At 45.1% G+C, this 12,729-nt stretch overlaps 1 protein-coding gene across 3 annotated transcripts in view; it reads left to right on the plus strand.

The window, feature by feature from the left end:
* The first annotated feature begins 3,411 nt into the window (after positions 1-3,411).
* Positions 3,412-12,729, plus strand: part of RBPJ (recombination signal binding protein for immunoglobulin kappa J region) — a 102,386-nt gene continuing 93,068 nt past the window's right edge. Inside the window, exon 1 of one of the 3 annotated variants that reach the window (XM_047751679.1) lies at positions 3,412-3,561. In XM_047751679.1, coding sequence (XP_047607635.1) covers positions 3,503-3,561 — 59 coding nt within the window. In that variant the 5' untranslated portion in view covers positions 3,412-3,502. Of the gene's footprint in view, positions 3,795-12,729 lie in introns of all 3 variants that reach the window. The other 2 variants (XM_047751680.1, XM_047751681.1) reach the window with 2 other exon arrangements.

The following is a 12,729-nucleotide window of genomic DNA, read 5'->3' on the forward strand; positions in this document are numbered from 1 at the left end:
TGAAAGAAAAGGAAGTATGAGGAGTTAACTTTCTTGAACATGGGCAGAGAAGGCCTCACCGAGAAGGTGACACTTTAGCGAAGACTTGAAAATAGTGAAGGAAGGAGCATGAGGAGGGGAGGGGAAGAGCAAAGATAGGAGTTGAGGAAGTCCTAGGAACAGCAAAGAAGGTTAGGGCTCAAGGAGCAAGGGTAAGAGGCGAGGTCAAGGAGGTCAGGGGGTTTGGGTGGTAGGCCCAACTGTGCAGGTCCTCATAGGAAAATGGAAAAACCACTGGGAGTTCTAGAGGGTTACTCTGAATCCCCTGCTGAGAACAGACTGAGGGAAGGCAAGAATGGATGAAGGGAGAACCAGTTAGGAGACTTTCTGGAAACCAGGTGAGAGATGAGATGGTTTAGACTGGGCTGGTTGCCATGGAGGTGTGGAAGTGTTTGGCCTTGTTTGATGGTGGAGCCAGCAGGATTTTGTAATTTGGATGCTGGATGGGAGAGGGAAAGGAGGCAAGAATGACTCCGAGGTTCTTGGCTTAAGTAGGTGGTAGGATGGAATCGTCATTTGCATGGATGGGGAAAGTATGCAGGTAGAGCATATATTAGGGTGAAAATGAGTTGTGATTTGACTTGTGGTTTACCATGGCTTTCAGTGGCTGGGACTCTCAGATGGCCATTAACGGTCTGGACTAGAGCATGAGTGAAAAGCCTTCTTAGGATGGAGGGTCAAAGGATTGTGTGTTCATGAGCATTGTCCTCTTGAGCCAGCCTGTTCCAAATCAGTGCTGCAGTGATACTGCATTTAGTGCTCTTACATCTTCTTTTATTCTGCATGAAACACTTAATCAAAGGGATAGGCAAATGTGTAGTGCGCACACACATACACACACTCACAAACTAACGGCCTTGAAGAACAACTCAAGAACTTAATTTCACTACATTACCAGCAGAACACAAGCCCTTATTAAAAGATTCCCTGTCCTTCAAAATTCAGACTATTCAACTCTACATTTGCGAGTCTATGATGTCATCAAGACACAAGGCTAGGCTAGTATAGAAAGCACACCAAGGCAATCTTTTTTTTTTTTTTTGCCTTTTCTAGGGCCACTCCTGAAGCACATGGAGGTTCCCAGGCTAGGGGTCTAATTGGAGCTATAGCCACCCGCCTACACCACAGCCACAGCAACGCGGGATCCGAGCCCCGTCTGCGACCTACACCACAGCTCATGGCAACACCGGATCCTTAACCCACTGAGCAAGGCCAGGGATGGAACCCAAAACCTCATGGTTCCTAGTCGGATTCATTAACCATTGAGCCTCGAGCGGAACTCCAAGGCAATCTTAAATGAGCCTTACTGAAGAATGTAAACAGGAACTGACTGTACAAATAAATAATCCAAAAAGAAGGAATGCACTTAAAGCAGTTGTCACTAAAGCATCTGATGAAACTATAGCCAAAATGTGGAATATTCCACATACAAGGGTGAAGGAAAGCAAAACCAGTATTTTAAATCCTCTTGGTGGAGGAAAGGGGGAAAAAAACCCAGAAACTGATTGATAGGGCTTAATTTAAAAGTCTAGGAAGAAGTCAGGGGAAAGATATTAGACTTAAAAAAAAAAAAAAGTCCTTGAATGGGAGGCGGAATCTACAAATCTACAATCTGAGAACGCAGAAAGTAGCATTTTTTCCCTAAGTCTTGGGACCAGCGGGTACATCAGAAAGAAAACAACCAATTGCTACAAGAGAATGGCTAAGGAAATCCAAACTTGTTTTAAAGCAAGTAAAGTGGTGGCCAGACGGGGTGACTCAGAGGCATGACTCAAAGCCGGCACTGGGGGCCGTCAGCTCCCGGAGGCCGGGGGCACGGCGTTAAACACATTTTAGGAAAGTACCAGGCGCGTGGAGGGCGACAGGAAACCTCCCCGGGGATCGGCCTGGGGCTCCTCCTGCCCTAAAATCTGACCTCTTACCACCCAAACTAGGAGGAGTTTCTAATCTGGCTTCCCCTTCTTCTTTTAGAGGCCGCCCCTACACTACCCCCGTTTTTCTACAAAGCGTCACGCGGCGTGTGTGTGCGAGATGTCGGGCGCCTCCCAGCAGCCCTCCGCCCCGCGCTCCCCGCCACGCGCCCCCTGCCCCGCCTCCGCATCGAGCCGCTCCCTTCCCACCCCGCCCGCGCCCGCCGCCCGCCGCCCGCCGCCCGCCGCCCGCCGCCCGCCGCCCGCCGCCCGGGCACGCGCGGCACGAACGGCGCCCGGAGCAGCGCTAGACAAACACCTGTCCCGCCAGGGCTCCGCGAGATTTGGGGAGAAAGCATAGGCAACAGTGGGCGCGTTCTCGCGAGGTTTAGGAAATTTCCCACGGCCCGTGTTGTGTCTGAATCGAGTAGTAGAAGGCGGTGGGAAGGAGGTGTAGCGTGAGACGGGGCTGCCCGCATTGGGCACATGCGCAGTGCCGGTCGCGCGTGCGGCGCCAATCCTGCTGCGCCTTCAGCAGGTTTCGGGCTGTGAATTCCAGTTCTCCGGGTTTTGGGGCTCCCTGAGGGAGGCACCGTGCTGGATCTGGGAATCTCTAGGAATTGAAAGGACAAGCATGGGGGGGGGGGTTGGGGGAGGAGAAGAAAGGGGAGCTGTAGGTAGGGAGGAGGGGGCAGGGTTCGGGCCCCGCACCTTTCTGTTAAGTGCCCAGACGGGCCAAGTTTGCTCGGGGGCTTCCAGGTTTATGTCGCCTGAGATACCCTTAGGACAGTGAGCAGCGTTCTTGACTGTGTCAGGCCTCCAATAGGACCATGTCAGAGTCTGTACCCATATATACTTGGGTTCACATAGGTCTGGGGACTGCGATGGGGTCCTAGGAAGGCTTACACGAAAGCAGCTCTCTACCCAAGCAGAACCTCTGACTTGAGTGCGGGACGGGGGAGTGGTGGCTTTCGATTACAACGCAGTTTTCACCTCTGGAGAAAACGACACTCTGGCGTGTGTATGCGAGGTGGACACTGGGGCGGGGGGGAGTCTGCCAGAGGCCTTGGCCTGACCTCACTTCACACCCAAGGAGAAGAAAACTAAAGCAATAGAGCTCATCTGCAAAAGTTTTCCATTTAGAGCTCTGGAGGGTCGGGCCACTTTGTACTCTTGTCTCTCTCTCTGCTAGCACGGGGGTCGAATGAACTGAGATAGTTCCTGATTTGTCACTCGCCCAGGCATCTCTGTAGCTCCAGCACCTAACACTGACATTAGCATAAAGGAAGCGTCCAATGAACGTTTGAATGAATGAAACGGGCTGGGAACTAGAGTGAGCGGGAAGCCACTTGGAAAACACCCATTTGAGGAGGTGTTTCATCTAGGCCTGTGAAACGCGGCAGATTTTCCCAGGACCCCTCCTCCCTTTCCCTCGGCTCCGCCTCCTGACCCCTTCATTCCCCGTCCCTGTAGTAATCCCCTCCGGTTTTCCTCAGTCTCCACGTACGTCCCTCAGGGCGCGTCCCAAAACCCGGATAACCGGAGCACTCCCCATGGACCAGACGGAGGGCTCGCCCGCGGAGGAGGTGCCTGCGCATGCTCCATCGCTTGGGTAGGTTTCCAGGGAAGGCAGCGAGCTGGATCCCCTACTCCGCTGGCGGCGCGAGGCGTCTGGCTCTTCGCTGCGGCTGTGAGGGGAAAAGGAGCGCGGGGGCTGGGTGGAATCGAGGAGTGAGGAAAAAGGGAAGGGGCGGGGGAGAGGGACCAGGGAAGGCGTCAGGGGGAATCTCGCGAGGGTTGGAGTTTTGGCGAGAGTTTGTGGAAGATGGCGCCTGTTGTGACAGGGTAAGTCTGGGGGAATCGGAGCGCTGGGAACCGGGAAAGTTGCGGGCGTCTCGCAGTCCGCGGCGGGCGGCGGGTTCGGGGGCCGCGGCGTGCTTGGCGTTCGGCGCCGCAGGAGCGGCATCGCGTGCGCCGAGCGTGGCGGCAGCGGCGGTGTGTGTGGCCGTGCGCTGCCCGGTCTGCGCCGCCGCGGCTCGGGCTCCGGCGCGTGAGGGCGGGCGGCGGCGGCTGCGAGGCCGGCGGGTGCGGGCGTGAGTGCGGCCGGGCGCGCGGGGCCCGCGGGCGCCGTGCCCGTCGCGCGCCTCTCGCGCCGCCGCTCGCGGGCCCTGCCTCCCGGCCCCGCGCAGCTTTGTTCCTCTTGGCCGTCGTCGCCTTCTCGCCGAGCCGATGCCCCCGGCCCCTGGTGCTTTGTCTTTGCCCGCTGCCCCCCGCGACTCTCTACCTCCGGCCCTTTGTTTCGCCGCCTTGGGCGCTTTGTCCGACCGGTCGCGCCCCGCATCCCTTCTCCTTCTCCATCTCCTCCCCTTAGCTGTCCTTCCTCCCGTGCCCCTTTGTTGTGCCCCTCTCTATTCGGTAGCTCAGTGACCTGCCACAGCCCAGGCACCAAATTTCTGTCTTTCTTTTCACTTCTCACCCCCCAAATCATTTTTCTGCCTTGTTTCTCTCTCACCTTTCTGTTTGGTCCTTGAACACCCCCGGAGGCTTTGTCTCCCTTATCCAGGGACTTATTCGTTTGGACCCCCATTCTCCTCCCTTCATCGGTTGATTTATCCGCTACCCACGGTGTTTGTTGGCTGAACTGTCTCAGCCCCAGGGACTCCATCTGCTGCTTCTACGTGCAGACAGACCCTGCGGTTTGTTGTTGTTTTTGTGGGTCTGAGAGATGCGTGGGGATACTTAGTTTCCTCCGCGGCGCTCCTCCTCTCCGCACCCTTTTCTCTTGGGATTGAGTGCACACCTCCCTACCACCCTTTTCTCTCAGGATTACAATGTCTCCAGTTTTCTTCGCGGTCTCTTTGGGCCCCTGGTTGTTTTGCTTGGAAACAGTAGCCCTGGAAAAAGATCTGGTCTCTTGGTTATTGCCCCCCCTCCCCGCCCCTTGGTTTCTGACGGCCTAGGCCAAGGGCAGCTGTCGTAGCTTTGCATCTGGGTTACCTGAGGGTATTGTAGGCTGGTTGGAAGAGGCGCATGGCTTTTTTTTTTTTTTTTTTTCCTGTTGGTGTGCGGGAACAATGTCCGATTTTCACGTTGGATATTCTTTTGGTATGTGTGTAGCAGTTGAGTGAATTTTGGTGTTTCAAAACTGTGAGTGTTGGGGTGGAGAATTCCAGCATTTTCAAGACTCTAGATGGAGAGTTCAGTGATTTTACCAGTCAGTCCTGCTTCTCAAGGAAAAAGGGAGGGCATCCTGCTTGGGAATTTGATATAAATGTTTTATTTGTTCTTAATTTTTAGATAGCTTACGATTATGTGATCTTGCACTGTAGATTTATGACAGCCCTCTGTCCCAGCTTTGAAGGTGAAATGAGGAAAGCGCTTAAGAGTGCAGTTTGGGTTGATGAATACTGCTGCTAAAGTCTTTGTGGAGTGCATTAATCAAATGCAATTAAAAGACGTTTAAGTAATAGTCTTTAAGTAAGGTAAAGGCACTGCAGGTGTTAAAGGAGTTTAAATTTGTTCACAGTGCTTATTGTTATGTTAATGCTAAAAAGTTGGAGTTTTGTGTGGGGGTTGGAGGAGGGCGGTATGGTGTATTTAAATTGCCTGACTATTCTGGTGCTAGGAATAAGAGGTATTAGATTTACCAATATTACTAGATTGAATATATTGTTCAAGAAGACCCCCTCCCTCCGCCCCACTAGTGGATCACTACTTTTGTAAGATAGGTTACCCATAAAATCATTTGGAGTATCATTTCTTTTTAAACCTCCTAAAGTGCTACTAGCAGAGGATATGCAAGTGTAAGGAGTGGTGGAGTGGAAAGCATTTTTTTTTAAGGCTATGATTTAAATTAGTATGAATTAGTGTGAGTTTTAATTAATGGAAAATCACCTTTCATGATTGATAATGAGGCTTCTGAAAATTTGCCATCTGGGTCCATGAGTTGATTCTACCGATAATCATTTGTCTCCCTGACTTGTTCCTAGGGCAGTCAGTCTTTTGAAGGTAAAATCTTGAGCACACACTCTTGTTTCTGACTCTGCAAAGTGTAAATACATTACAATAATAGTATTTTGCTTTGACTTGTGCAAATAAGAATGATCATACAAACGTCATAAAAGCAACTTTTAAAAATCAGGTTCAGGTTTATTGTTTCAAAATTATGTAAGACCTTTATTTTGTGACCAAATAAAATAGTTTTATTGAATTGTATAAGACAGCAACATATTTAGAAACATAGAATGAGTTGTGATTGGGAAACTTTCATTCTGATTATTGCCTATTAAAGCTTTAAATTTATTGTCTATGCATATTGCAGAGAGTATATTTTCAGAAAAGTGTGTAAGAGGAGTATGAAAGTATTTTCACATCTGTGCTAATATATGTTTCTTAAATAGGTTTGTTTGAAAGTTACCTATTCTTTATCAACAGATTTATATCAGTGTCCTAAGTGGCTAAGATAAAAAAAAAGATGGGGTGGGGGTAGCCACCCTTGCCAGCTGTAGTTTATTAAATAATCTTTGGCACTCTGGATGGATAAAGTATTAAGGGAAAAAGTGGTGTGTTCCAAAATTCTTACAAATCTTAATATTCATATTCAGTCTTTTTAAAAACCTAAGGGTTGGCTTTAAAACATTATTTCACATTTTGCTTCCTCCTAATACTAAATTTCATGTTATTTCAACTAGGGGCAGTATTTTCTCATGGATTGACTAAAAGTTGTTATTTTTGGCATCTGGCTTTGTGATTATTTCCAAGTTACTCTACTTCCCCTGGGCCAATTTCCTAACTATGTAGTAAAATGGGAATTGTAGTAACTTGCCACATCTGCACAGGATCGCTGTGCCTTAGGATCTGAAGAGAGCATCCTCGAATGAAAGGTGTGGTTAAAAAATCTAGGAATTTTTACTGAAATAAGCTGATGTGAAGTAGATCATTTTTATAAGAAATCAAGTAGGAAATTATGAACTAAGTTCTTAGCAAATCACAGGGGTGATATGGGGTGAAAAAACCTGAATATGGGAGTTCTCGTGGTGGCTCAGTGGTAAGGAACCCTACTAGTATTCATGAGGATGCGGGTTCGATCCCTGGCCTTTCTCTGTGGGATGAGGATCTGGCATTGCTGTGGCCGTGGTGTAGGCCTGCAGCTACATCTCTGATTCGACTGCTAGCCTAGGAACTTCCGTATGCTGGGGGTTGTGGTCCCAAAAAGACAAATACCAAAAACAACCACCCCCCCAAAAACCGGAATATATGTTACAGTTTGGGTAATAAAATAGGTACTTTTTTTTTTTTTTTAAACAGGGAGAGGGATAAGACCACAAGTTGGGTGGGTGTGTGTGTGTGTGTGTGTGTGTGTGTGTGTGTGTGTATTTGTATGTGTTGTGTAAGAGCTTGACGATCTGTCAAGCTCAAATGTAATAACACATTGTGAGATTGTGGAATGCTTTTCCTCTATTGATTTGTTTTCTGCATGTGGTAATTTTTTTTTTTTAATGGTTGCACAAAATGTTTTCACTAAACTCTAGGCCAAGTCTTAATAGTGATGACTACTTTTCAGTATACCTTGTATTATTAATGCTTTGTCATTTACTCTGAATATTTTCTAACAACCAGAACCCTAATTTCAGACTTGACCCTTGGCCTAGGAAAGTGTTTTGTATTTGGGAGACACTTTATAGATATTTATTGAACAAACAAAACCTGTTGCTTCCCTCTTCCTGATAGGTGATGCCGTGTCCCATAGTTCCCCAAGCCAAGTTTCTGGATTACTCTCTTAACACTAACCCTTTGCATCTAATCACTAAGAACTGATAATTTTCTTTCCTGAAAAATCTCTTGAATCTGTCTCCATCCTCACTGCCACAATCATGCTCTCACCTGGATTACTACAGATGTTGGCAGCTTTGTCTTTCTGCTTCTAGACACACCCCCTTTATCCAGTTTCCACTTAGTCTTTCCAAAGAGCAAATCTGATCACTTCACTCCTTAGTTTAAAAACCTTTCAATGGCTCCCCCTAGCAGCCTTCATTAAGAGAGGCAGCAGAATGGAGAGTTTATGAGCTCACTTTTGGGATTTAATCTGAACTGGGTTCCAGTTCTATCTCTGCCAGTTAAAACCTCTGTAAGACTGACAAACGAGCTAATGTCTCCTTGGCTCCTCCTTCATTTGCAAGGTAATTTTCCTTAGTTCTGTGGGTTATTGTGAGGATTACAAGCAAGAAAACATTTTGGGATGTCTGGCACATAGCAAGTACTCAAAAAATGTTAGCTGGCATGGCATATGGGGTCCTCTATAACTATTTCATTTACATTTACCTCCAGCTGAAGTGTTTGCCTTTCTCTCATCTCATATTCAATTCTTCAGCTCTATTTAAGAACTTGGAAGTTCCTTGCGTGGGCTCAGCAGTTTAAGGTATTCCTGTGCTTGAAGCATGCTGGTGTTAGTAGGTTATTATTTCAAGATATCCGTCTGAGGATATTCTGACCAGATCCACCAGGCTGGATTCATCGCCCCTCCCTTGTGTCCTAAAAGGACACCTCACTTGGAAGTGTCATACTGAGTCGTAACAAAAGGCAATTGGTTACCTTATGGCAGGTAACATTAAAAAAATTATTTATATATTCTTATACTCTAAAGAGTGTCTAGAACATAAGGACTCAGTAAAAGGTTTTTTCAACAAAGGACTCGGAATCCTTTGAAACTTTGATGCAAACATGATTCGTATGAGCCGAATTTGATGTGTACATATGTTGATTATATAAATAGGGAATCTATTGCTGAAGTACACAAAGGAATTGATATTTTCAGCTATAGGCAGTCTCTAGCCCCGAGAACATTGTAGATAAAAGATGTTTTTGGATTATTAGAAAATACTGTATTGTTTGTACAAACCGACAAGCTTAAATATTGCATTTTGGTTTTTGTATAGTTGACTATTCATTGTTTTTCAAAAGTTTCCATTATTTTTAAATGTTTTGAGTACTTATTAAGTGCAAAAGGACGTACGTTAAATCTTACAACACTATAAACTGCTTTTTGGGGGGATCACACCATTGATATATAATCTTCCGGAACACTCAGGTTTTGCGGACAGATTACTTACAGACAATTTTTCCAAGTTTTAGGTTCTTTTTCTGTAAAATAAGAATGCTGCTTTTGTTGTGTTTATCTGACAGGCACACTGTGATTATCAATCAAGTAAGGTAAAATATGCGAAATGATAAAGGTCAAAATAAAATAATGTATGCATAAGCGATTTGTGAGTAATAAAACCCTCTATACAAATACTTTAATTGTAATAATCAGTTTCTCCTGGTAACCTTTCACAGGCAGGGTTCAAGATGGGCTTTTTTATATTGCAACCTGTGGTTTGTGGGTCATGTTTTAGGAAGGCAGCGGTGTATTTAGTGCAGAGGACCACAGCCCTTGAAATATGTGCCTTGGCATTTTGAGCAGACATATTTGGTAAATTACTGCTTGACCACGGATGTTGTCATTGAGTCACCCCCAACTTTTTGGGATCTGCTTCTTATTTCTCTCTTCTCTGCCGGGACAGCCATAGTGATGTAGGAATGTTGAGTGCCCAGCTGCTACCATCTCTCAGACATCCTGCCCAGAGTTCTGGATGCCCCTTAGGCCTGGCACAGCATTGTGATGTTGCTGATGCCTCATTAGGCCTGCTTCTGCTTCAGGGAGTGAAATGATATCCTAATGGTGTGAAAAGGGTAAGGCATTTCCTGAACATAACTTAGTGCTGGGGAAAGCAACCATTGGAGGCACTCTGGCTTGGTTTGTATAATTGGTAGTAATTACTTATCTGTATAAATATTTGTAGGTTTGTTGTGTTGGGACAATGCAGAGTGATAAGCGTGACAGCTTTTCAGTCAGATTGGTAAGATCATGGCAGTTTTGGGAATATTTGAACTACTTTACGTTAACAAAAAGAGGGAAACCACTGCTTCTCAGGTATCCTGAGTTGCAGAAGCCTTCCAGTGAAATGCTGCACTGGTTGGATGTGAGATGAAGTACACTAGAAAACCAAGTTTACCCTTTAAAATCACCCTCCTACTTTCTTTTCTTTTTTTGTTTGTCTGTTTGTTTGTTTTTTGTCTTTTTGCCTTTTGTAGGGCCGCTCCCGCGGCATATGGAGGTTCCCAGGCTAGGGGTCCAATCGGAGCTGTAGCCGCCAGCCTGCACCAGAGCCACAACAACACGGGATCCGAGCCGTGTCTGCGACCCACACCACAGCTCATGGCAACGCCAGATCCTTAACCCACTGAGCAAGGCCGGGGATCGAACCCGAAACCTCCTAGTCAGATTCATTAACCACTGAGCCACAACGGGGACTCTCCACATGCTTTTCTGTATTCAATATTTTTAACTTAGCCTTAGAGCTAATTTTTTTGTGAATTTGTTAATTAGATGATAGAGTGGTAAGTGAATAAGAAGAGTTTCTCATAAAAAGTTTATATAACCAGGAACAATGTTTGTCACTTTATGAAACCCTGTTATTTTTTATTAGTGTGGTAAAGATTGTGTTATATAACTGTAGTATTAGTTGCCTTATAAAATAGAGAACCAGTGTTAATGGATTTTTTCTTTATTATTATAAACACCTTTTTTTTTTTTTTTTTGGCCTGTGAAGTTCCCAGGCCAGCGATCTGATCTGAGCCTCACTTGCTACCTACACTGCAGCTGCAGCAATGCCGGATCCTTAACCTGTCCCAAACAGAGTTATAAATGATATATTGACACATTATCATCTCCTTAAGTCCATAGTTTATGTTAGGGTTCACTCTTGGGGTACATTCTGTGGGTTTAGGCAAATGTATACTGTATCTCCAAATGTATCTACCATTGTAGAATACAGAGTACTTTCATTGCCCTTAAAAAAGCCTCTGGGCTCTGCCTGTCCGTGGCATCCTCCTCCCTTACCCCTGGCAACCACTGAAAGATTTATTTTCTCCGTAGTTTCCAGCATACTTTTTCAAATCATTTAACTTTTGGTTTGAGTATGAGAAAATTTTTTCATGCAAAAAATTATGTAGTTCTCTACAAGGCTCCTGGTTCGTACACCAGCTGGAGAAAGTAGAAACATTGAGGTCCCCAGACGTGAAGGGATGGTTAAAGGAAATGAAGGGTATAACCATGCTTTAGTGATTCTCCTTTCTAATTGTTATAATAATGTTATATTTGTTAAAGAATGTTATTGAGCACTTAGTAGGTATAAGAGTGTTATATACTGGCCTTATAAAGATGGCTAAAAAATGGTTCAGCAAAGCTCATGATTTAGTGGAAAGTACACAGGTAATAAGGGAGATTATAAGTGTATAACAGATTATAATGTTGGTGGGAATGCCAGTGTGAATGATTATCTCTTTAAACAAATTTTTTTTTCTACTTTTTAATTTTTGTTTTTGAATGATTATCTCTTAATTTGAGTTTGTATGTGGGGTAGGAAATAAAACTGGAAAAGTGGTTGGTGCCTCTTGGAGGACCTTGAGTGCTAATGAGCTAAGGTTTTGAATATCAATTAGGAATTGGAGGGGTTGGAGTTCCTGCTGTGGCACGGTGGGTTAAGGATCTGGCATTGTCTCTAAGGCACTGTGAGGCATTGTCTCTGAGGCGCTCTTGAGTGAGTTCGATTCCTGGCCAGGTGCAGTGGGTTAAGGATCCACTGTTGCTACAGCTGTGGGGTAGGTCGAAGCTTTGCCTGGTATTTGATCCCTGGCCCAGGAATTTCCATATGTCAGGGATGTGGCCAGAAAAAGTAAAACAAAACAAAAAAGAACAAAAAAAGGAGGGGGCGTGCTGAACTTTTTTGAAGAGGTGAGGATGGGTGTAAATACAGTTGGCATTTGAAAAATATGAGGGCTCAAGGGCTAGTAAGTTATAGTAGGCCCTCGAGCATCTGAAATTCCCCTGTACCTTTGGTTCTGCATCCTCAAATTCAACTGGCCTGAACCATGTGGTGCTGGAGTATTTACTATTGAAAAAAATCCTAGTATAACCTCAGAATATAACTTGTGCTGTTCAGAGTCAGCTGTAGTGTAAAATAGATTGGAGTTGATGGAGCTGTTCAGAGTCAGCTGTAGTGTAAAATAGATTGGAGTTGATCAAGGTCTGATCTTGGAAGGCCTAGGAGTGGAAAGAACAAAGCAGCTCTTGAGGGGCAGAGTGGAATAGGAAGCTTTGAAATCAATGCAGTATTTAAAATCTGTGGTTATGAGTCACTTAATCTAAGTTTTGCCCTTGTCTAAAAATATGGGAGAAAATAATACTTCATGGTGTTGATAGGATTAAATGAGATGTATATAAAATGCCTTGCTCAATTATGGGAGTAACGGGCGCTTAAAAAATAGATCTTCTTCCGCCTTTCTGGAATAGAAAGGATACCAGATGGGGTTGGGGAGAAGCATAGAAGAAAAGTTGGGAAAAAACTGAACGATTGAAACCTGGGTGATGAAGTAATTACAGATGGGAAAGTCTGAGTGAGGTGAACAAGTGTCGTAGAAACGACAGTTTGTTTCTTTTAGCTTTTAAATAAATACTGAATATTTCTGCATACTGAAGTAATATTTAACATCTTTCTGTAATTATATAAATGTGCATGTATTATCTTTCTTTCTCTGTCTGCATCCGTTTATCTCATCTATAAGTGAGCTTCATAGGGACAGGACCAGTGTTTTGTCTTGCATGTTGTGGAGCAACTGCTATTGGCCAGGTTGTTATTTGCTGGATGAATGTAACTTGAATGAATTTAATAAAATATAA

Source organism: Phacochoerus africanus, chromosome 10 (assembly GCF_016906955.1).
Source record: "Phacochoerus africanus isolate WHEZ1 chromosome 10, ROS_Pafr_v1, whole genome shotgun sequence".
NCBI lineage: Eukaryota > Metazoa > Chordata > Mammalia > Artiodactyla > Suidae > Phacochoerus > Phacochoerus africanus.